The following is a 25715-nucleotide window of genomic DNA, read 5'->3' on the forward strand; positions in this document are numbered from 1 at the left end:
GATAAAAGAGAAAAAGGTAGCTTATGAGAGGTTTTTACAAAGCAGAAGTGTTATAAGAAGAGCAGAGTATATGGAGAGTAAAAGAAAGGTAAAGAGAGTGGTGAGAGAGTGCAAAAGGAGAGCAGATGATAGAGTGGGAGAGGCACTGTCAAGAAATTTTAATGAAAATAAGAAAAAATTTTGGAGTGAGTTAAACAAGTTAAGAAAGCCTAGGGAAAATATGGATTTGTCAGTTAAAAACAGAGTAGGGGAGTTAGTAGATGGGGAGATGGAGGTATTGGGTAGATGGCGAGAATATTTTGAGGAACTTTTAAATGTTAAGGAAGAAACAGAGGCAGTAATTTCATGCACTGGTCAGGGAGGTATACCATCTTTTAGGAGTGAAGAAGAGCAGAATGTAAGTGTGGGGGAGGTACGTGAGGCATTACGTAAAATGAAAGGGGGTAAAGCAGCTGGAACTGATGGGATCATGACAGAAATGTTAAAAGCAGGGGGGGATATAGTGTTGGAGTGGTTGGTACTTTTGTTTAATAAATGTATGAAAGAGGGGAAGGTACCTAGGGATTGGCAGAGAGCATGTATAGTCCCTTTATATAAAGGGAAAGGGGACAAAAGAGACTGTAAAAATTATAGAGGAATAAGCTTACTGAGTATACCAGGAAAAGTGTACGGTAGGGTTATAATTGAAAGAATTAGAGGTAAGACAGAATGTAGGATTGCGGATGAGCAAGGAGGTTTTAGAGTGGGTAGGGGATGTGTAGATCAGGTGTTTACATTGAAGCATATATGTGAACAGTATTTAGATAAAGATAGGGAAGTTTTTATTGCATTTATGGATTTAGAAAAGGCATATGATAGAGTGGATAGAGGAGCAATGTGGCAGATGTTGCAAGTATATGGAATAGGTGGTAAGTTATTAAATGCTGTAAAGAGTTTTTATGAGGATAGTGAGGCTCAGGTTAGGGTGTGTAGAAGAGAGGGAGACTACTTCCCGGTAAAAGTAGGTCTTAGACAGGGATGTGTAATGTCACCATGGTTGTTTAATATATTTATAGATGGGGTTGTAAAGGAAGTAAATGCTAGGGTGTTTGGGAGAGGGGTGGGATTAAATTATGGGGAATCAAATTCAAAATGGGAATTGACACAGTTACTTTTTGCTGATGATACTGTGCTTATGGGAGATTCTAAAGAAAAATTGCAAAGGTTAGTGGATGAGTTTGGGAATGTGTGTAAAGGTAGAAAGTTGAAAGTGAACATAGAAAAGAGTAAGGTGATGAGGGTGTCAAATGATTTAGATAAAGAAAAATTGGATATCAAATTGGGGAGGAGGAGTATGGAAGAAGTGAATGTTTTCAGATACTTGGGAGTTGACGTGTCGGCGGATGGATTTATGAAGGATGAGGTTAATCATAGAATTGATGAGGGAAAAAAGGTGAGTGGTGCGTTGAGGTATATGTGGAGTCAAAAAACGTTATCTATGGAGGCAAAGAAGGGAATGTATGAAAGTATAGTAGTACCAACACTCTTATATGGGTGTGAAGCTTGGGTGGTAAATGCAGCAGCGAGGAGACGGTTGGAGGCAGCGGAGATGTCCTGTTTAAGGGCAATGTGTGGTGTAAATATTATGCAGAAAATTCGGAGTGTGGAAATTAGGAGAAGGTGTGGAGTTAATAAAAGTATTAGTCAGAGGGCAGAAGAGGGGTTGTTGAGGTGGTTTGGTCATTTAGAGAGAATGGATCACAGTAGAATGACATGGAAAGCATATAAATCTATAGGGGAAGGAAGGCGGGGTAGGGGTCGTCCTCGAAAGGGTTGGAGAGAGGGGGTAAAGGAGGTTTTGTGGGTAAGGGGCTTGGACTTCCAGCAAGCGTGCGTGAGCGTGTTAGATAGGAGTGAATGGAGACGAATGGTACTTGGGACCTGACGATCTGTTGGAGTGTGAGCAGGGTAATATTTAGTGAAGGGATTCAGGGAAACCGGTTATTTTCATATAGTCGGACTTGAGTCCTGGAAATGGGAAGTACAATGCCTGCACTTTAAAGGAGGGGTTTGGGATATTGGCAGTTTGGAGGGATATGTTGTGTATCTTTATATGTTTATGCTTCTAGACTGTTGTATTCTGAGCACCTCTGCAAAAACAGTGATAATGTGCGAGTGTGGTGAAAGTGTTGAATGATGATGAAAGTATTTTCTTTTTGGGGATTTTCTTTCTTTTTTGGGTCACCCTGCCTCGGTGGGAGACGGCCGACTTGTTGAAAAAAAAAAAAAAAAAAAAAAAAATATATATATATATATATTATATATATATATATATATATATAGTAGGTTGGTAGACAGCAACCACCCAGGGAAGTACTACCGTCCTGCCAGATGACTGTGAAACAAAAACCTGTAACTGTTTTGCATGATGGTAGGATTGCTGGTTTCTTTTTCTGTCTCATAAACACGCTAAGATAACAGGGATATCTTGCTACTCCTACTTACACTTTGGTCACACTTCACAGACACGCACATGCATATATATATATATACATACATCTAGGTTTTTCTCCTTTTTCTAAATAGCTCTTGTTCTTTTTTATTTCTTCTATTGTCCATGGGGAAGTGGAAAAGAATCTTTCCTCCGTAAGCCATGCGTGTCGTATGAGGCGACTAAAATGCCGGGAGCAATGGGCTAGTAACCCCTTCTCCTGTATACAATTACTAAAAAAGAGAAGAAGAAAAACTTTATAAAACTGGGTTGCTTAAATGTGCGTGGATGTAGTGCGGATGACAAGAAACAGATGATTGCTGATGTTATGAATGAAAAGAAGTTGGATGTCCTGGCCCTAAGCGAAACAAAACTGAAGGGGGTAGGAGAGTTTCAGTGGGGGGAAATAAATGGGATTAAATCTGGAGTATCTGAGAGAGTTAGAGCAAAGGAAGGGGTAGCAGTAATGTTAAATGATCAGTTATGGAAGGAGAAAAGAGAATATGAATGTGTAAATTCAAGAATTATGTGGATTAAAGTAAAGGTTGGATGCGAGAAGTGGGTCATAATAAGCGTGTATGCACCTGGAGAAGAGAGGAATGCAGAGGAGAGAGAGAGATTTTGGGAGATGTTAAGTGAATGTATAGGAGCCTTTGAACCAAGTGAGAGAGTAATTGTGGTAGGGGACTTGAATGCTAAAGTAGGAGAAACTTTTAGAGAGGGTGTGGTAGGTAAGTTTGGGGTGCCAGGTGTAAATGATAATGGGAGCCCTTTGATTGAACTTTGTATAGAAAGGGGTTTAGTTATAGGTAATACATATTTTAAGAAAAAGAGGATAAATAAGTATACACGATATGATGTAGGGCGAAATGACAGTAGTTTATTGGATTATGTATTGGTAGATAAAAGACTGTTGAGTAGACTTCAGGATGTACATGTTTATAGAGGGGCCACAGATATATCAGATCACTTTCTAGTTGTAGCTACACTGAGAGTAAAAGGTAGATGGGATACAAGGAGAATAGAAGCATCAGGGAAGAGAGAGGTGAAGGTTTATAAACTAAAAGAGGAGGCAGTTAGGGTAAGATATAAACAGCTATTGGAGGATAGATGGGCAAATGAGAGCATAGGCAATGGGGTCGAAGAGGTATGGGGTAGGTTTAAAAATGTAGTGTTAGAGTGTTCAGCAGAAGTTTGTGGTTACAGGAAAGTGGGTGCAGGAGGGAAGAGGAGCGATTGGTGGAATGATGATGTAAAGAGAGTAGTAAGGGAGAAAAAGTTAGCATATGAGAAGTTTTTACAAAGTAGAAGTGATGCAAGGAGGGAAGAGTATATGGAGAAAAAGAGAGAAGTTAAGAGAGTGGTGAAGCAATGTAAAAAGAGAGCAAATGAGAGAGTGGGTGAGATGTTATCAACAAATTTTGTTGAAAATAAGAAAAAGTTTTGGAGTGAGATTAACAAGTTAAGAAAGCCTAGAGAACAAATGGATTTGTCAGTTAAAAATAGGAGAGGAGAGTTATTAAATGGAGAGTTAGAGGTATTGGGAAGATGGAAGGAATATTTTGAGGAATTGTTAAATGTTGATGAAGATAGGGAAGCTGTGATTTCGTGTATAGGGCAAGGAGGAATAACATCTTGTAGGAGTGAGGAAGAGCCAGTTGTGAGTGTGGGGGAAGTTCGTGAGGCAGTAGGTAAAATGAAAGGGGGTAAGGCAGCCGGGATTGATGGGATAAAGATAGAAATGTTAAAAGCAGGTGGGGATATAGTTTTGGAGTGGTTGGTGCAATTATTTAATAAATGTATGGAAGAGGGTAAGGTACCTAGGGATTGGCAGAGAGCATGCATAGTTCCTTTGTATAAAGGCAAAGGGGATAAAAGAGAGTGCAAAAATTATAGGGGGATAAGTCTGTTGAGTGTACCTGGTAAAGTGTATGGTAGAGTTATAATTGAAAGAATTAAGAGTAAGACGGAGAATAGGATAGCAGATGAACAAGGAGGCTTTAGGAAAGGTAGGGGGTGTGTGGACCAGGTGTTTACAGTGAAACACATAAGTGAACAGTATTTAGATAAGGCTAAAGAGGTCTTTGTGGCATTTATGGATTTGGAAAAGGCGTATGACAGGGTGGATAGGGGGGCAATGTGGCAGATGTTGCAAGTGTATGGTGTAGGAGGTAGGTTATTGAAAGCAGTGAAGAGTTTTTACGAGGATAGTGAGGCTCAAGTTAGAGTATGTAGGAAAGAGGGAAATTTTTTCCCAGTAAAAGTAGGCCTTAGACAAGGATGTGTGATGTCACCGTGGTTGTTTAATATATTTATAGATGGGGTTGTAAGAGAAGTAAATGCGAGGGTCTTGGCAAGAGGCGTGGAGTTAAAAGATAAAGATTCACACACAAAGTGGGAGTTGTCACAGCTGCTCTTTGCTGATGACACTGTGCTCTTGGGAGATTCTGAAGAGAAGTTGCAGAGATTGGTGGATGAATTTGGTAGGGTGTGTAAAAGAAGAAAATTAAAGGTGAATACAGGAAAGAGTAAGGTTATGAGGATAACAAAAAGATTAGGTGATGAAAGATTGAATATCAGATTGGAGGGAGAGAGTATGGAGGAGGTGAACGTATTCAGATATTTGGGAGTGGACGTGTCAGCGGATGGGTCTATGAAAGATGAGGTGAATCATAGAATTGATGAGGGAAAAAGAGTGAGTGGTGCACTTAGGAGTCTGTGGAGACAAAGAACTTTGTCCTTGGAGGCAAAGAGGGGAATGTATGAGAGTATAGTTTTACCAACGCTCTTATATGGGTGTGAAGCGTGGGTGATGAATGTTGCAGCGAGGAGAAGGCTGGAGGCAGTGGAGATGTCATGTCTGAGGGCAATGTGTGGTGTGAATATAATGCAGAGAATTCGTAGTTTGGAAGTTAGGAGGAGGTGCGGGATTACCAAAACTGTTGTCCAGAGGGCTGAGGAAGGGTTGTTGAGGTGGTTCGGACATGTAGAGAGAATGGAGCGAAACAGAATGACTTCAAGAGTGTATCAGTCTGTAGTGGAAGGAAGGCGGGGTAGGGGTCGGCCTAGGAAGGGTTGGAGGGAGGGGGTAAAGGAGGTTTTGTGTGCGAGGGGCTTGGACTTCCAGCAGGCATGCATGAGCGTGTTTGATAGGAGTGAATGGAGACAAATGGTTTTTAATACTTGACGTGCTGTTGGAGTGTGAGCAAAGTAACATTTATGAAGGGATTCAGGGAAACCGGCAGGCCGGACTTGAGTCCTGGAGATGGGAAGTACAGTGCCTGCACTCTGAAGGAGGGGTGTTAATGTTGCAGTTTAAAAACTGTAGTGTAAAGCACCCTTCTGGCAAGACAGTGATGGAGTGAATGATGGTGAAAGTTTTTCTTTTTCGGGCCACCCTGCCTTGGTGGGAATCGGCCGGGGGTAAAGGAGGTTTTGTGGGTAAGGGGCTTGGACTTCCAGCAAGCGTGCGTGAGCGTGTTAGATAGGAGTGAATGGAGACGAATGGTACTTGGGACCTGACGATCTGTTGGAGTGTGAGCAGGGTAATATTTAGTGAAGGGATTCAGGGAAACCGGTTATTTTCATATAGTCGGACTTGAGTCCTGGAAATGGGAAGTACAATGCCTGCACTTTAAAGGAGGGGTTTGGGATATTGGCAGTTTGGAGGGATATGTTGTGTATCTTTATATGTTTATGCTTCTAGACTGTTGTATTCTGAGCACCTCTGCAAAAACAGTGATAATGTGCGAGTGTGGTGAAAGTGTTGAATGATGATGAAAGTATTTTCTTTTTGGGGATTTTCTTTCTTTTTTGGGTCACCCTGCCTCGGTGGGAGACGGCCGACTTGTTGAAAAAAAAAAAAAAAAAAAAAAAAATATATATAATATATATATATATATATATATATATATATATATATATATATATATATATATATATATATATATATATATATATATATATATATTTGTATATATTATATATATATACAGTGGACCCCCGGTTAACGAACTTTTTTCATTCCAGTAGTATGTTCAGGTGCCAGTACTGACCGAATTTTTTCCCATAAGGAATATTGTGAAGTAGATTAGTCCATTTCAGACCCCCAAACATACACGTACAAACGCACTTACATAAATACACTTACATAATTGGTCGCATTTGGAGGTGATCGTTAAGCGGGGGTCCACTGTATATATATATTATATAATATATATATATATATTATATATAATATATATATTATACATATGTATATTATATATATATATATATTATATACATATGTATATTTATATATATATATGTATATTTTTTTTTTTTTTTTTTTTTTTCAACAAGTCGGCCGTCTCCCACCAAGGCAGGGTGAACCAAAAAAAAGAAAGAAAATCCCCAAAAAGAAAATACTTTCATCATCATTCAACACTTTCACCACACTCGCACATTATCACTGTTTTTGCAGAGGTGCTCAGAATACAACAGTCTAGAAGCATACACATATAAAGATACACAACATATATATATACATATGTATATATATATATATATATATATATATATATATATATATATATATATATATATATTTATATAAAGGGAAAGGGGACAAAAGAGACTGTAAAAATTATAGAGGAATAAGCTTACTGAGTATACCAGGAAAAGTGTACGGTAGGGTTATAATTGAAAGAATTAGAGGTAAGACAGAATGTAGGATTGCGGATGAGCAAGGAGGTTTTAGAGTGGGTAGGGGATGTGTAGATCAGGTGTTTACATTGAAGCATATATGTGAACAGTATTTAGATAAAGATAGGGAAGTTTTTATTGCATTTATGGATTTAGAAAAGGCATATGATAGAGTGGATAGAGGAGCAATGTGGCAGATGTTGCAAGTATATGGAATAGGTGGTAAGTTATTAAATGCTGTAAAGAGTTTTTATGAGGATAGTGAGGCTCAGGTTAGGGTGTGTAGAAGAGAGGGAGACTACTTCCCGGTAAAAGTAGGTCTTAGACAGGGATGTGTAATGTCACCATGGTTGTTTAATATATTTATAGATGGGGTTGTAAAGGAAGTAAATGCTAGGGTGTTTGGGAGAGGGGTGGGATTAAATTATGGGGAATCAAATTCAAAATGGGAATTGACACAGTTACTTTTTGCTGATGATACTGTGCTTATGGGAGATTCTAAAGAAAAATTGCAAAGGTTAGTGGATGAGTTTGGGAATGTGTGTAAAGGTAGAAAGTTGAAAGTGAACATAGAAAAGAGTAAGGTGATGAGGGTGTCAAATGATTTAGATAAAGAAAAATTGGATATCAAATTGGGGAGGAGGAGTATGGAAGAAGTGAATGTTTTCAGATACTTGGGAGTTGACGTGTCGGCGGATGGATTTATGAAGGATGAGGTTAATCATAGAATTGATGAGGGAAAAAAGGTGAGTGGTGCGTTGAGGTATATGTGGAGTCAAAAAACGTTATCTATGGAGGCAAAGAAGGGAATGTATGAAAGTATAGTAGTACCAACACTCTTATATGGGTGTGAAGCTTGGGTGGTAAATGCAGCAGCGAGGAGACGGTTGGAGGCAGCGGAGATGTCCTGTTTAAGGGCAATGTGTGGTGTAAATATTATGCAGAAAATTCGGAGTGTGGAAATTAGGAGAAGGTGTGGAGTTAATAAAAGTATTAGTCAGAGGGCAGAAGAGGGGTTGTTGAGGTGGTTTGGTCATTTAGAGAGAATGGATCACAGTAGAATGACATGGAAAGCATATAAATCTATAGGGGAAGGAAGGCGGGGTAGGGGTCGTCCTCGAAAGGGTTGGAGAGAGGGGGTAAAGGAGGTTTTGTGGGTAAGGGGCTTGGACTTCCAGCAAGCGTGCGTGAGCGTGTTAGATAGGAGTGAATGGAGACGAATGGTACTTGGGACCTGACGATCTGTTGGAGTGTGAGCAGGGTAATATTTAGTGAAGGGATTCAGGGAAACCGGTTATTTTCATATAGTCGGACTTGAGTCCTGGAAATGGGAAGTACAATGCCTGCACTTTAAAGGAGGGGTTTGGGATATTGGCAGTTTGGAGGGATATGTTGTGTATCTTTATATGTTTATGCTTCTAGACTGTTGTATTCTGAGCACCTCTGCAAAAACAGTGATAATGTGCGAGTGTGGTGAAAGTGTTGAATGATGATGAAAGTATTTTCTTTTTGGGGATTTTCTTTCTTTTTTGGGTCACCCTGCCTCGGTGGGAGACGGCCGACTTGTTGAAAAAAAAAAAAAAAAAAAAAAAAAAAAAAATATATATATATATATATATATATATATATATATATATATATATATATATATATATATATATATATATATATATATATATATATGGCTGTGACTGCAGTACTGTTTATCTCTTAAAATATTTTTGTGTAATCCAGGCCTTGTAAATAAAATAATTTCTAAACTCTTGAAACCTTAGATTTTTTTCCTTATGTCATTAAAAAGTAGCTCTTTTTTTTTTTTTTATTTATTTATTTTTGTGTGTGTGCGTGCGGGTGTGTGCGCATGCGGGTGTGTGCGTATGCGGGTGTGCGTGCGTGCGCGCGCATACTGCATGTTCACAGACCATTCCAATAATCCCCTCTTCTATATTTTGTTTCTTTATAGTTTTCACACAGTAGTTTCTTTCATATGTTGTAAAATGCTGTTGCTTGCAACTTGTGTACAGTATATTAAAATTATCATTTTTTAATTTTTCACTAGCATTTCAAAATGTATTTGAAACAGAAAAGGGGGAGGAGATAAAGACTGGAGATAATTACCATGTCTATAAGTAAAGGTTTTATAAAATTAGTCCTCTTTGAGGTATGCTGGGATGGGATGGAGGCTGTAAATGGGTGGCTGAGCTGTCTTGCTCAATCACACAGCATTCAGATTACCATTTATTTCTAGTTTTTAATAATATTTTTAATAGAATAGTTTAAGATTGGATGGTACAGCAATAATAAACATTTGGTGATTTTTCTATTTCTTTCAGGACCTTGGAGATTGATCCAGCAGATATTAAAGCTATTGGAATAACCAACCAGAGAGAGACAACAATAGTTTGGGACAAAACAACAGGAAATCCTCTGTATAATGCTATTGGTTAGTCCACTACCCTACTGTTTGCATTCTTTAAGCATTTTATTCATTAACATCATTGTTAAATTAATGAATGAAATTAATAGATATCAGTTAGTTTAGTGTCCCTACTGTTTTCTTGATATCCTTTTAACATTTTTCATGTCTTTGTCAGTTATCGAACTTCAGTGCTTGTTAATAAGCAGCTCAGGTCAACTTGGAAGAGTGTGGGTCAACACCCACACTCTTCAAGTGGTGATTACAGAAACCTCAGTAGCTCCTAAAAAATATGAGCTGTGTTGCTCATTCAGTGTATATGATCCTGCTGTACTTGTAAGTCATATTTAGTAATTTTTTTTTTTCAACAAGTTGGCCGTCTCCCACCAAGGCAGGGTGACCCAAAAAGAAAGAAAATCCCCAAAAAGAAAATACTTTCATCATCATTCAACACTTTCACCTCACTCACACATAATCACTGTTTTTGCAGATTTGCTCAGAACACAACAGTTTAGAAGCATATACATATAAAGATACACAACATATCCCTCCCTATACAGTATTTAAATTCCACTTACCACAATACTGATATTAAACTGAGGTTACATCTGCCACAGAAATTGATTGCTGAATGTAAAATATGTTTAGAAAACACAAAAGACAACAAAGATTATTTGAAGATTAAAATTACAGTATTTATGCACACCTCTGTTTTATGATACAACAGTAAACAAAGCATATATAAATAACTTCAGTATATTTAGTAATACTGAAGTTATTTATATATGCTTTTGTATATGTATGTATGTATAGGACAATAATCGAGAGCTATTTTTAGATAGTACAGTAGTATACTCTTTTAAGAAAAAATTCTTCTATTCACAGTGTGGCTAGATTCCCGTACAGCAAGCACAGTAGAAGCCATATTAAAGGAGACTCCAGGTCAAAACAAAGACTATGTTAAAGATTTGTGCGGCCTCCCCATCACAACTTACTTTTCGGCGCTAAAACTACGATGGCTCTTGGATAACATCAAGGAAGTTCAGGAAGTGGCACAAAAAGGCAACCTTCTTTTTGGCACTGTTGATACTTGGCTCTTATGGGTGAGTCAGCTCGTATAACTTTTTTTTTGTTGTTTCTATGACATGGAGAGCATATAAATCTGTAGGGGAAGGAAGGCGGGTTAGGGGTCGTCCTCGAAAAGGTTGGAGGGAGGGGGTAAAGGAGGTGTTGTGGGCGAGGGGTTTGGACTTCCAGCAAGCATGCATGAGCGTGTTAGATAGGAGTGAGTGGAGACAAATGGTATTTGGGACCTGACGAGCTGTTGGAGTGAGAGCAGGGTAATATTTAGTGAAAGGATTCAGGGAAACCGGTTATTTTATATAACTGGACTTGAGTCCTGGAAATGGGCAGTACAATGCCTGCACTCTAAAGGAGGGGTTTGGGATATTGGCAGTTTGGAGGGATATATTGTATATTTTTATACGTATATACTTCTAAGCTGTTGTATTCTAGGCACCTCTGCAAAAACAGTGATTATGTATGAGTGAGGTGAAAGTGTTGAATGATGATGAAAGTATTTTCTTTTTGGGGATTTTCTTTCTTTTTGGGTCACCCTGCCTCGGTGGGAGACGGCTGACTTGTTGAAAAAAAAAAAATAGCTGTCCCTTTTCTTGGAAAAATATGGATTTATACTACGTTCATAATTTACATTGCTTTTAAATGTACATTATTTGTATTCCCTTTTCTCTTCATTTTTTCATTAAAAATTACTTATCCTCTATCACTACTTTGTCTAACTTTTGTACATGCATATGTACTTGTATATTTTAGTTATTTTCTTAATCATTACATACCATCATAACTATTATGAATGGTACCGTAGTACTATTATGTCGGTACCGTAGTACTACGCTATGAGCTCAGCTCACTCAGATAAGCTGTAAGTGATAAATTTGGGCCTAGATGTGAGAGAATGGGTCTATGTGGTAAGTGTGCACCATATACTGTGAAAAAAAATTCTACAGTACACAGTGCATAATGAGAAAAAACTATGCCCGTGATTTTGGTTTAAAACAGCAACTTCGTGGTGTATTTTTGTGTGCTTTTTATGATTGTATTCTCGGATTCTTGGTCTCGTTTGACAGAATGGAAGATATAAATGTATAACAGAAGTAGAGATGATTTTGATTGCTTTCAGGACTGAAAGTTTCTCGAAATCGACCTCAAAGTAGTGCAAATGTTAAATTTTTGCCGACTGAAAGTTTCTCGAAATTGACCTCAAAGTAGTGGAAATGTTAAATTTTGCCGATATTCCAGAGTACACAAATGACATCATATGCCCAATACACGGCCAGTCTAATATGCATTTAGGAATGCACTGATATTATTTGTACAATTATTACAATAATACAGTAGTCTGCATAACAGTAAGTCTTCTGTTTTTTGTGTGAATAAAAATTCAAAATGGAAAGCAAATGTAATGTAAAAGGGACCAAGAGATGTGACTAAGGAACAGGAAATTTTTTTAGTGCCAGGAATGTCTACATTATTTATTCTGGATAACTTTATTGAATAGTCGAAATAAGTACATAAATAGGATTTTCTTGTACTCAGTCGGTAAAATAAAAGGAAGACTAGCAAAACAGCTATGAGTTTGGTCGACGGGAGCAAGGGAATTGGCCAAAAATAGGGCGCAAAGTAGGCGAAATCACCATTGCGTAAATATCTCCAAGACTGCTAACTTTGTGAGAGCGCAAATCCATAAGTTTTTCCATCAAATTTTGTACTTTTGGTTTCATTACCTTTGGGAAAAAAATATCTTATTTCATTAGAAAAAACAATTTTTTTTTTTTAATTTTAAACCCTGAGAGAAAGTTTGAGAGCAGGGGTCATGACCCCTGAAAGGTTAAATTTCTATATTCTTTTTGATCACCACCATGATATTTAGTCTAATCTTTATATTTATTCAAAACAAATTATTGTGTGTGTGTGTGTGTGTGTTGTGAATGCATACTTATACTTATTATGGAAAATGGAACATTGTAATTAAATTTATGAAGCCTACTTTATATATTAATATTGTGGGCAAGCCTTCAGGTAAAATAAATGATTTTGAAAACTAAAAAATGTAATACTTAATTCGGTTGTTATAGGCCCATTAGGAATGCAGTTTTCAATGTTTTTCTTTTCCTTTTTGGTGTACAGAATTTGACTGGTGGCTTAGATGGTGGACTGCATGTAACTGATGTAACTAATGCTTCTCGTACTATGCTTATGAACATATCTACATTACAATGGGATCCTAATTTGTGCAAGTAAGAAACTATTATTATTATATAAGTGTTAAATCATGATGTGATAAATAATATTCACAGTGATTAGTTATTAACCCTTAAACTGTCCAAACGTAGATCAACGTTCACGTGTGTAGCACTCTGATCGTAGATCTACGTTTTATTCTACATGCTTTCAACCTTGGCATGATCCGCCTGAGTTGCCTAGACATAAGAGAATGACTCTTGTGCACTCATTGTGCGCAGTATGACAAAATTCGGGGATGCTGGGAAAAATGCGCTCTTTCCCTAAATATTCAGAGCGGTACGCACATGAACGTTGATCTACATTTGGACAGTTTAAGGGTTAAAATTTTACTTATGTCTTAATTTTATACCATATGCCTTGAATTTACTTAGGTAGCATTCAAACTACCATTGCATGTGCAGTGCACCATTACAGTGCACATAACCAGTTATTAGCCTCCCTTAGTACAGACAAGAATGATTACCCACCCCCCTACTGGACAATTTGGGATGCACTGCTGGTTTAGGCCTTTAGAGTAGATGGAGTAGGATAGGATAACAAGAAGAGGAAGGAAGAAAGCATAGGGATCATTCTAGGAAGGGTTGAAAGAGGGGTTGGAATTTTACAGTCAGAGGGTAATAAAAATTGTGATGTCAGCACACTTCCAATAAGACAGCAATTGAATAAATGATGGTGAATGCATTTTCTTCTTTGGCCCATGTTGCCTTTGTGGGAGATGGCCCCTGAGATAAAAGAAAAAGTAATAATAATTATAATAAAATATGGTAATTAGAATCATGTTTTGCCTCTCATAAGAGGCGACTAAAATGCTGGAAGCAAGGGGCTGTATAAATTACTAAATGTAAAAAGAAAAACTTTTTCTTCTTTTTCGGGTCACCCTGCAACAGTGTGAAACAGTTGGTGTGTTAAAACAAAGTTGAGCAGTATATGTAGTGAACAGTTTTTCTGTACATAGCACATTTTTTTAATTGATCATTTACATATAGAGGAGTATTTTAAATGAAGAAAAATGTTAGACATTTTTTTAACGCAGTGTATTTATTTCTGTACAGGTTCTTCAAGATTCCCTTGTCCGTACTCCCTGAGATTAGAAGTAGTTCTGAAGTTTATGGCTATATAACTAAAGGGCCATTACTTGGTGTTCCAATTTCAGGGGTGAGTAGCTTTTCATATCTTCTTTATTCTGAGTCTCAAGTTATCCTACCTATTTTGTTATTACAGTAGCACAAGCGGGCCCCACTTTACAGTTGTTCGCTTTACGGCATTTCAATTATACCCATTCCTCATTTATTCAGACTTCCTACAATAAATATATTCACCACTTTCTATAAGCTAAGGATGAAAATATTTTAAGGTAATTAATATATTTACCTTTGTGAATACAGTGAATACAGGAAAGAGTAAGGTTATGAGGATAACAAAAATATTAGGTGATGAAAGCTTGGATATCAGATTGGAGGGAGAGAGTATGGAGGAGGTGAATGTATTCAGATATTTGGGAGTGGACGTGTCAGCGGATGGGTCTATGAAAGATGAGGTGAATCATAGAATTGATGAGGGGAAAAGGGTGAGTGGTGCACTTAGGAGTCTGTGGAGACAAAGAACTTTGTCCTTGGAGGCAAAGAGGGGAATGTATAAGAGTATAGTTTTACCAACGCTCTTTTATGGGTGTGAAGCGTGGGTGATGAATGTTGCAGCGAGGAGAAGGCTGGAGGCAGTGGAGATGTCATGTCTGAGGGCAATGTGTGGTGTGAATATAATGCAGAGAATTCGTAGTTTGGAAGTTAGGAGGAGGTGCGGGATTACCAAAACTGTTGTCCAGAGGGCTGAGGAAGGGTTGTTTAGGTGGTTCAGACATGTAGAGAGAATGGAGCAAAACAGAATGACTTCAAGAGTGTACGAGTCTGTAGTGGAAGGAAGGCGGGGTAGGGGTTGGCCTAGGAAAGGTTGGAGGGAGGGGGTAAAGGAGGTTTTGTGTGCGAGGGGCTTGGACTTCCAGCAGGCATGCGTGAGCATGTTTGATAGGAGTGAATGGAGATAAATGGTTTTTAATACTTGATGTGCTGTTGGAGTGTGAGCAAAGTAACATTTATGAAGGGGTTCAGGGAAACCGGCAGGCCGGACTTGAGTCCTGGAGATGGTAAGTACAGTGCCTGCTCTCTGAAGGAGGGGTGTTAATGTTGCAGTTTAAAAACTGTAGTGTAAAGCACCCTTCTGGCAAGACAGTGATGGAGTGAATAATGGTGAAAGTTTTTCTTTTTCGGGCCACCCTGCCTTGGTGGGAATCGGCAAGTGTGATAATAATAATAATAATAATAATAATAATAATAATAATAATATATTTACTGTATATGCCTTTTTCTTAGCCATAGCTAAATTGATCACTTAATATATGATAGTGTAAACATGTTATCAGGCTTTTATGTGCATTGGAAATTGAAAAAAAGGCTATGATTCACTTTATAGCAATTTTCACTGTGCAGCAGTAGCATGGAACCTAATCTGCTGTATAAGTGGGACCCTCCTGTAATAAGAATAAAAATTTTATTTGTGATTTATTAGGATAACATTACTTTAGTGTATACAGGAGGGCCCCATTTGTATGACAGTAATAGTGAAAAAATTGTAAAAGCACCAAATATAATGAACAATGGCTCAGTTGAAAACCAACAAAAACATGGTACACTGAAAAGAGGTGCTGTATACATGGGGCTTTCCTGTACTGTACTGTAATACCATACTGTTCACAAAAATGATCTGTAAACTATGGTATATATTTTGTTTACCATCGTAGACCACCTTTCAACTCAGCCACTCTGGTTTATATATTGTATGGAGAAAATTATATAAAGAGATGATAAGATCCTCATTACTATGTAGGTGAGTGTGGGGCTGAGAGGGGAGAGGAGGGAGAGGGGGTGGTAGAGGGGTGTAATTACTTCTGTAAAGTGTTTTAAAAATTAATGTTATTTGCTTCTTTATTTTAAGGTACTAGGAGACCAGCAAGCTGCTCTGGTGGGGCAAATGTGTATGTCTCGAGGCCAGGCTAAGAACACTTATGGCACTGGCTGCTTCTTACTGTATAATACAGGAACTCAGGTACTGTATCTCAAAATTTGCTGAGTGATGATCATAACTTGTAACTAGATACATTCTCTAATTATCATATTTCCTTAATTCTAAATTGTTATTAATGCTTAAATAGAAGAGCAATTGATTGTATAAAAGAATTCATAAAGGAAAATTGGTGGCCAGTAACAATTTTGTTTTAGCTGCCATATACTGGTGGAAACATTTTGTGATGGGTTAATTTTTTTTGGGCCACCCTACCTTGGTGGGAAACGGCCAATGTGTTAATAGATAATAATTCTTTTTTTTAACACGTCGACCGTCATCCATCAAGGCAGGGTGACCAAAAAAAAAAAAAAAACTTTCACTATCAGTTAACACTTTCACCATCACTCATACATAATCACTGTCTTTACAGAGGCACCCAGATACGACAGTTTAGATAGTCACTCCAACTGCCAATATCCCAAACCCCTCCTTTATACTGCAGGCATTGTACTTCCCATTTCCAGGACTCAAGTCTGGCTAACCGGTTTCCCTGAATCCTTTCACAAAACATTACCCTGCTCACACTCCAACAGCTCGTCAGGTCCCAAAAACCATTCGTCTCCATTCACTCCTGTCTAACACGCTCATGCACACTTGCTGGAAATCTGTGTATAATATTTGAAAGGGAAGAAAAATTGAGTGCTTAAATGTAAAAGAAATGTTTTTTATGTCCTTGTAAGTCATTGTACCTTTTATGCCTCTTATGTAGGCTGTACCCATACAAGTCTTTTTATTTATTTTGTAGTAGAATTTCTCTAAGATAATGTATGCTGTATACATTTGCAGATAGTTGATTTTGGTGGGTATTTGAGATACTTTTTCTCCACCAAAGACCTATTTAGCATAGAACAGCAAATAGTAATAAATTAAACAAAGATTTAAAAATAGTACATATTGATAAGTGTTTTTTTATCAAAACATTGTATAATTGTGATGAAGAGTATGTCCAACTTGAGAAGGAGTTTATGATTAGCTGTTTGTAAGTTCCTCTTGGTAGTTACATGACTGAAGCTTTGCTTGTGTGTTATATCTTTATCATATTCTATAAGTAAATCTGTGTAATAGACCTGATCTGAGACTGGATCTTGGGGATGGGGAGCCCTAGAATCATTAATAGATATAACCTGTGCTTCACTCTAAGGCTGTTAGGTTTAACAACACTCACATCTTCCCAGTACCTTGTATGGAAATATATCTGAAAATATTTTTCTTGTTACAGATTGTTCAGAGTGAACATGGTCTTCTTACGACAGTTGCTTACAAATTTGGCAAAACTGCTCCAACAGTATATGCCTTGGAAGGCTCTGTTGCCATTGCTGGAGCAGCTGTGCGCTGGCTAAGAGATAACCTGAATATTATCCAATCATCTGCAGACATTGAGCCATTAGCAAAGTCAGTTAAAGACTCTGGGGGTGTTTACTTTGTCCCAGCCTTCTCGGGTTTATATGCACCATATTGGCGCAGTGATGCAAGAGGGTGAGTTAACTTTACATATACCATAGTACCTTTAATAAAGATTTCCATGAAGTATACAGTGGTACCTCGGTATACGTCTGCTTTGGAATAAGTCCAACTTGGTATATGTCCTGTTTGGATGCGAAAATTTTTGCTTGGTATGCAACCTTTGTTTGGCATACGACTCGAGTGCTAGATCTTGTATGGGTCAAAATGAATCATAACACGACGCACTACCCTCGTTTACCTCTCTCTTGAGACAAAGCCACGACTGCCCACTAACGTCAGTACGCCCATTGCTACCATTCAATGAACAAACCGTGCTGTGTTTTTTCATATAAATTTTTTAGTAAATTCATTAACTATGAGTTCTAAGGAAGTTAATGAGAAGAGCCAAACATTGAAGAAAATGGTTAGGATCACCATGGAGGTGAAAAAAGAGATTGTTGATAAGTACGAAGGTGGCATGCGGATCCGGGACTTGTCTGTTGCATGCCGTATGCCGAGAACAACAGTATCTACAAGTGTGAAAAACAAAGATGTTATTAAATCGGCTAATGTTGCAAAGAGGGTGAAATCGATTACCAAACAAAGATCAAGGACATTAGAGCATGTTGAAAAATTGCTTTTGATCTGGATAACAGAAAAACAGTGTTCCGGCGACAGCATATCAGAGGCAGTGATTTGCGATAAGTCAAACCTGGTGAGCTTCAACCAGGTCCAAATAGGAAAAAGAGACAGAAAAGAGAAAGGGACTCTCCTTCCAAACAATAACATTTCCTCCTCCCTTCTCAGCACTATCCTAGTAGGCACTCAACTCTTTTCAGCAAAGTAAAGTGAGGTTAAATTTACATTTATTTCATCTAATTCTTTTGTATTTATGTATGTATTTTAGTATTAATCAGTGTTTAAATTTTTTTATATTACCCCATCAATGTATAATATGCCATTAATAGGATTTTTTTCATGGGAACGGATTAATTGTTTTCCCTATATTTCTCATGGGAAAATTTGTATGGTATACGTCCTGTTTCGTATAAGTCCAAGGTCCTGGAATGGATTAAGGACGTATACCGAGGTACCACTAATTCATTCAGATATGTTTACATTCCCAGATACAAACTTTATTCATAGAGCTATTCATTGTTGACAAAATCATATAGAAGTAGTGCTTACTAAAACATGTAGGGTATGCTTCCTTTCCTTTCCCCAAATATACTGGTAAGCACAGTAGTTGCCTAGTTGACTCTATTGCCTGTGGTAATGCTTTTCTTAGGATTAGTGTTTTTCACCTCCTTAGTGTTCTGCTAATCAGTAGTTTGTTTCTGTTCACCTTGGTATGAACCAGTTACGAAGTGCATTACTTTGACAAAATGCAGTTTTAATATTCAGAGGGTGAAGGGTCTTATTAAAATTAGGTTAAGTAAAAACATAGTGAAGGTAAAGATAATATAAAGATAATATAAAGATACAGTAACAATAATATGCATTTCTATCTTAGGTAGTAGGTTGGTAGACAGCAACCACCCAGGGAGGTACGTACTACCATCCCGCCAAGTGAGTGTAAAACAAAAGCCTGTGATTGTTTTACATGATGGTAGGATTGGTGTTGTCTTTGTTACTGTTTCATAAACATGCAAGATTTCAGGTATGTCTTGCTACTTCTGCTTATACTTAGGTCACACTACACATACATGTACAAGCATATATATACACACCTCTCTGGATTTTCTTCTATTTTCTTACTAGTTCTTGTTCTTGTTTATTTCCTCTTATCTCCATGGGGAAATGAAACAGAATTCTTCCTCCGTAAGCCATGCATGTCATAAGAGGCGACTACAATGCCGGGAGCTAGGTGCTAGTAACTCCTTCTCCCGTATACATTACTAAAGTTAAAAAGAGAAACTTTTGTTTTTCTTTTTGGGTCACCCTGCTTCGGTGGGATACGGCCAGTTTGTTGAAAGAAGATGCATCTCTAAAAACATGTAAAAAAATTATGGAAACTTTACACTTGCTTTATTAAAAATGATTAAATATGAGTATATGACCCAACAAAGGAAAGCTAATCTACACTAATAAGAAATCTTGATAAAGGGTATTGTTGTGCTTGAATTATATTTAATTTTGTCATGCTATTTTGAAGAGCTAATTCCTTATCATCCTCATCAATATCATCAATTTCAGTTATTGAGTATATGGTAGACTGATCATCCTTTTCACACTCAGTTCATTTCTCCAAGTGCTCTTTGTTTCATTCATGGAATGGTTTATTTTATTTAGTATTTGGCATAATTGGTTATTTCAAATGGTAGAACCTACCAAACTTCGGCCAGCAGGCTAACTACAGTGTTCTGCTATTGTTAGCCTGTGTTAGTTCAAACTCTTCAGTATCAGAGCCATGCCTTCTCCAGAGTAGAAGCATTAACAGCTTCTCAAGTGTTTAAATATCATTCATATTTTTAATATAGAATGCTTTCATAAATTTTTCATAGCCAAGGTATCTTTAAATACTGATATCTTAGTTCTTTGTTGTAGTAGTATTGCCATGCATGTATGTAATTGTTTCTTGATCCGTGGACTGCATAAGGAATGTACAGTTAGATGTAATACATGTAGAGACAAAAACACAACGTGAAACCAATTTTTCAGCAGCTGGGCAAGCAACACAGTATCAAGCAGCAGCACAGTTTTTCGGCTTTTAGGAAGCCTAACTTTTATGCAATGAACCATATAGGTACAGTATGATTATTGAATCACTCACGGGTAAGTTCTTGTTTAACTCGAGTCCATTTTTTGGACATGTAATGAACTGGGAATGCTTTCATACCTTTGAATACACACAGACAAGCACATTTATTTTTTTTAATAGCACATAATTTGCAATTGTGTGTTTCAGTTGCATTAACCACATGTCAGGATAGCAGTTATCCATATTTTTTTTACTCCTGATGCTTTTTCTTCACTCTCAAGAGAATGTTGTGACTTATATCTTTAGAATTTTTGTATTTAATCTGCTTTGTAGATTTGTTCTGCATTTCAGTTCTGTGACAAAACAAGGAAATTCCTCTACATGTTGGCAAGTAATGCCTTAATTATTAGACACTATTTGATATTTTGAGGTAAAAATAGTAATGATTGAAATCAACTTTGAGAATAGCCATACTTCATACTCTATCCAGAGAGTACCTGTAGTAACACCACTTACTGCAGGATCCAGTTTTTATACTTACGTTTCTTACTGTTTAATAGATAGCATACTTGTCCTTTTTTTTTTTTTAAATGAGTGATTTCAGCATCAAAGACAGGTAGCATATGATAGAGTGGATAGGGGAGCAATGTGGCAGATGTTGCAAGTATATGGAATAGGTGGTAAGTTACTAAATGCTGTAAAGAGTTTTTATGAGGATAGTGAGGCTCAGGTTAGGGTGTGTAGAAGAGAGGGGGACTACTTCCCAGTAAAAGTAGGTCTTAGACAGGGATGTGTAATGTCACCATGGTTGTTTAATATATTTATAGATGGGGTTGCAAAAGAAGTAAATGCTAGGGTGTTCGGGAGAGGGGTGGGATTAAATTATGGGGAATCAAATACAAAATGGGAATTGACACAGTTACTTTTTGCTGATGATACTGTGCTTATTGGAGATTCTAAAGAAAAATTGCAAAGGTTAGTGGATGAGTTTGGGAGTGTGTGTAAAGGTAGAAAGCTGAAAGTGAACATAGAAAAGAGTAAGGTGAAGAGGGTGTCAAATGATTTACATAAAGAAAAATTGGATATCAAATTGGGGAGGAGGAGTATGGAAGAAGTGAATGTTTTCAGATACTTGGGAGTTGACGTGTCGGCGGATGGATTTATGAAGGATGAGGTTAATCATAGAATTGATGAGGGAAAAAAGGCGAGTGGTGCATTGAGGTATATGTGGAGTCAAAAAACGTTATCTATGGAGGCAAAGAAGGGAATGTATGAAAGTATAGTAGTACCAACACTCTTATATGGGTTTGAAGCTTGGGTTGTGAATGCAGCAGCGAGGAGGCGGTTGGAGGCAGTGGAGATGACCTGTCTAAGGGCAATGTGCGGTGTAAATATTATGCAGAAAATTCGGAGTGTGGAAATTAGGAGAAGGTGTGGAGTTAATAAAAGTATTAGTCAGAGGGCTGAAGAGGGGTTGTTGAGGTGGTTTGGTCATTTAGAGAGAATGGATCAAAGTAGAATGACATGGAGAGCATTTAAATCTGTAGGAGAAGGAAGGCGGGGTAGGGGTCGTCCTCGAAAAGGTTGGAAGGAAGGGGTAAGGGAGGTTTTGTGGGCGAGGGGCTTGGACTTCCAGCAGGCATGCATGAGCATGTTCAATAGGAGTGAATGGAGACGAATGGTATTTGGGACCTGACAATCTGTTGGAGTGTGAGCAGGGTAATATTTAGTGAAGGGATTCAGGGAAACCGGTTATTTTTATATAGCCAGACTTGAGTCCTGGAAATGGGAAGTACAATGCCTGCACTCTAAAGGAGGGGTTTCAGGATATTAGCAGTTTGGAGGGATATGTTGTGTATCTTTATACGTATATGCTTCTAAACTGTTGTGTTCTGAGCACCTCTGCAAAAACAGTGATTATGTGTGAGTGAGGTGAAAGTATTGAATGATGATGAAAGTATTTTCTTTTTGGGGATTTTCTTTCTTTTTGGGTCACCCTGCCTCGGTGGGAGACGGCCAACTTATTGAAAAAAAAAATATATATGCAGCCTTTATTAATACTTTTCCTTTAGGACCATTTGTGGCTTGACTCAGAGTAGCACTGGAGCTCATCTGGCAAGAGCTGTACTGGAAGCAGTTTGCTTTCAAACTCGGGAAATCCTTGACTCAATGCAAAAGGACTCCGGTATCTCACTAAACAAATTGCAAGTGGATGGGGGTATGACTTGTAACAATACTCTGATGCAGTTGCAAGCAGATATCGCAGGAGTACCAGTTGGTGAGTAATATCAAAATATGTCATGTAGTACAGTATTTGTAAATACTACTGTAGTTAATCAAATTGTATGTTAATCATATATACTTTTCTTCCTCTGAAGGGCAGTATAAACAGCTGTAGATCTCAGTAGTATTTAAAATGTTCTGAAGCTTCTTATTTTGTTAACTACTATGTTTTTTCATTTTTCATTTGCCTGTGCCAAACTTTATTTAAAAAATTCTGAATAAGTTTAACTGTTGCCATTGTTTAACTCGAGTGAAGTATGACTCATTATCACCATGTATTTTTTTGTTTTTAACACGTCGGGCGTCTTCCACCTAGGCAATGTGACCCAAAAAAGAAATAAACACTTTCACCATCATTCACACATAATCACTGTCTTTGCAGAGGTGCCCGGATATGGCAGTTTTGATGTCACTTCAAACAGCTAATATCCCAAACTCCTCCTTTAACCCTTAAACTGTCCAAACGTAGATCTACGTTTTTTTAACATTTGAAAGTATATAAGAAAACGTAGAGCTTCTTTTTCTTTTTTTACATTTGAAAACGTGTGAAAAAACTTTGATCTACATTTTTGTTTTGTTATGTTTGAAAATATGTTAAAAAACGTAGATCTACTTTTGGAGCACTACGCATGTGAACGTAGATCTGTCTGGACAGTTTAAGGGTTAAAGTGCAGGCATTGTATTTCCCACCTCTAGGACTCAAGTTCAGTTAACCAGTTTCCCTGAATCTCTTCACAAAAATTACCCTGCTCACACTCCAACAACTCGTCAGGTCCCAGAAACCATTTATCTCCATTCACTCCTATCTCACACATTCACACATGCCTACTACATGTCCAGGCCCCTTGCACACAAAACCTCTTTTATCCCCTCCCTCCACCCTTTCCTAGGATGACCCCTATGCCTCCTCCTCTCCACTACAGATATATACACCCTCCAGGAGGAAAGAGGAGTGATTAGTGGAATGATGAAGTAAAGGGTGTGATAAAAGAGAAAAAGGTAGCTTATGAGAGGTTTTTACAGAGAAGTGTTATAAGAAGAGCAGAGTATATGGAGAGTAAAAGAAAGGTGAAGAGAGTGGTGAGAGAGTGCAAAAGGAGAGCAGATGATAGAGTGGGAGAGGCACTGGCAAGAAATTTTTATGAAAATAAGAAAAAATTTTGGAGTGAGATAAACAAGTTAAGAAAGCCTAGGGAACGAATAGATTTGTCAGTTAAAAACAGAGTAGGGAAGTTAATAGAAGGGGAGCTGGAGGTATTGGGCAGATGGTAGGAATATTTTGAGGAACTTTTAAATGTTGATGAAGAAAGGGAGGCAGTAATTTCATGCATTGGCCAGGGAGGTATAACATCTTTTAGGAGTGAAGAAGAGCAGAATGTAAGTGTGGGGGAGGTGCGTGAGGCATTACATAGAATGAAAGGGAGTAAAGCAGCTGGAACTGACGGAATTATGACATAAATGCTAAAAGCAGGGGATGATAGTGTTGGAGTGGTTGGTATTTTTGTTTAATAAATGTATGAAAGAGGGGAAGGTACCTAGGGATTGGCAGAGAGCATGTATAGTTCCTTTATATAAAGGAAAGGGGGACAAAAGAGATTGTAAAAATTATAGGGGAATAAGTTTACTGAGTATACCAGGAAAAGTGTGTGGTAGGGTTATTATTGAAAGAATTAGAGGTAAGACAGAGAGTAGGATTGAGGAGGAGTATGGAGGCTTTAGATTGGGTAGGGGATGTGTTGAGTATGTGTTTACATTGAAGCATATATGTGAATAGTATTGAGATAAAGGTAGGGAAGCTTTCATTGCATTTATGGATTTAGAAAAGGTGTATGAAAGGGTGGATAGGGGAGCGATGTGGCAGATGTTGCAAGTAGTATATGGAATAGGTAGTAAGTTACTAAATGCTGTAAAGAGTTTTTATAAGGATAGTGAGGTTCAGGTTAGAGTATGTAGAAGAGAGGGAGATTACTTCCTGGTAAAAGTAGGTCTTAGCCAGAGATGTGTAATGTCACCATGGTTGTTTAATATATTTATAGATGGGGTTGTAAAAGAAGTAAATGCTAGGGTGTTCAGGAAAGGGGTGGGATTAAATTATGGGGAATCAAGGTTAGTGGACGAGTTTTGGAGGGCGTATAAAGGTAGAAAGTTGAAAGTGAACATAGATAAGAGTAAGGTGATGAGGATATCAAATGATTTAGATAAAGAAAAATTGGATATCACATTGGAGAGAGGGAGAATGGAAGAAGTGAATGTTATTAGATATTTGGGAGTTGATGTGTCAGCGGATGAGGTTAACCATAGAATTGATGAAGGAAAAAAAGGTGAGTGGTGCATTGAGGTATATGTGGAGACAAAAAAAATGTTATCTATGGAGGCAAATAAGGAATGTATGAAAGTATAATGGTACCAACACTCTTATATGGGGGTGAAGCTTGGGTTGTAAATGCTGCAGCGAGGAGGTGGTTGGAGGCAGTGGAGATGTCCTGTCTAAGGGCAATTCTATTCTATTATTCTATTATCACACCGGCCAATTCCCACCAAGGCAGAGTGGCCCGAAAAAGAAAAACTTTCACCATCATTCACTCCATCACTGTATTGCCAGAAGGGTGCTTTACACTACAGTTTTTAAACTGCAACATTAACACCCCTCCTTCAGAGTGCAGGCACTCTACTTCCCATCTCCAGGACTCAAGTCCGGCCTGCCGGTTTCCCTGAACCCCTTCATAAATGTTACTTTGCTCACACTCCAACAGCACATCAAGTATTAAAAACCATTCGTCTCCATTCACTCCTATCAAACACGCTCATGCACGCCTGCAGGAAGTCCAAGCCCCTCGCACACAAAACCTCCTTTACCCCCTCCCTCCAACCTTTCCTAGGCCGACCCCTACCCCGCCTTCCTTCCACTACAGACTGATACACTCCTGAAGTCATTCTGTTTCGCTCCATTCTCTCTACATGTCCGAACCACCTCAACAACCCTTCCTCAGCCCTCTGGACAACAGTTTTGGTAATCCCGCACCTCCTCCTAACTTACAAACTACGAATTCTCTGCATTATATTCACACCACACATTGCCCTCAGGCATGACATCTCCACTGCCTCCAGCCTTCTCCTCGCTGCAACATTCATCACCCATGCTTCACACCCATATAAGAGTGTTGGTAAAACTATACTCTCATACATTCTCCTCTTTGCCTCCAAGGACAAAGTTCTTTGTCTCCACAGACTCCTAAGTGCACCACTCACCCTTTTCCCCTCATCAGTTCTATGAT

The 25715-nt window shown here is 38.1% G+C and overlaps 1 protein-coding gene across 4 annotated transcripts in view; it reads left to right on the forward strand.

Moving 5' to 3' along the window:
• LOC128690913 (glycerol kinase-like) overlaps nucleotides 1–25715 on the forward strand; it is a 67523-nt gene that overhangs the window by 15475 nt on the left and 26333 nt on the right. For all 4 annotated transcript variants that reach the window (XM_070088332.1, XM_070088335.1, XM_070088334.1 and 1 more), the window contains exons 4-10: nucleotides 9490–9599; nucleotides 10458–10675; nucleotides 12780–12889; nucleotides 13949–14051; nucleotides 15885–15995; nucleotides 17233–17489; nucleotides 22230–22435. In XM_070088332.1, coding sequence (XP_069944433.1) covers nucleotides 9490–9599; nucleotides 10458–10675; nucleotides 12780–12889; nucleotides 13949–14051; nucleotides 15885–15995; nucleotides 17233–17489; nucleotides 22230–22435 — 1115 coding nt within the window. The remainder of the gene's footprint in view (nucleotides 1–9489; nucleotides 9600–10457; nucleotides 10676–12779; nucleotides 12890–13948; nucleotides 14052–15884; nucleotides 15996–17232; nucleotides 17490–22229; nucleotides 22436–25715) is intronic.

Source organism: Cherax quadricarinatus, chromosome 24, assembly GCF_038502225.1.
Source record: "Cherax quadricarinatus isolate ZL_2023a chromosome 24, ASM3850222v1, whole genome shotgun sequence".
NCBI lineage: Eukaryota > Metazoa > Arthropoda > Malacostraca > Decapoda > Parastacidae > Cherax > Cherax quadricarinatus.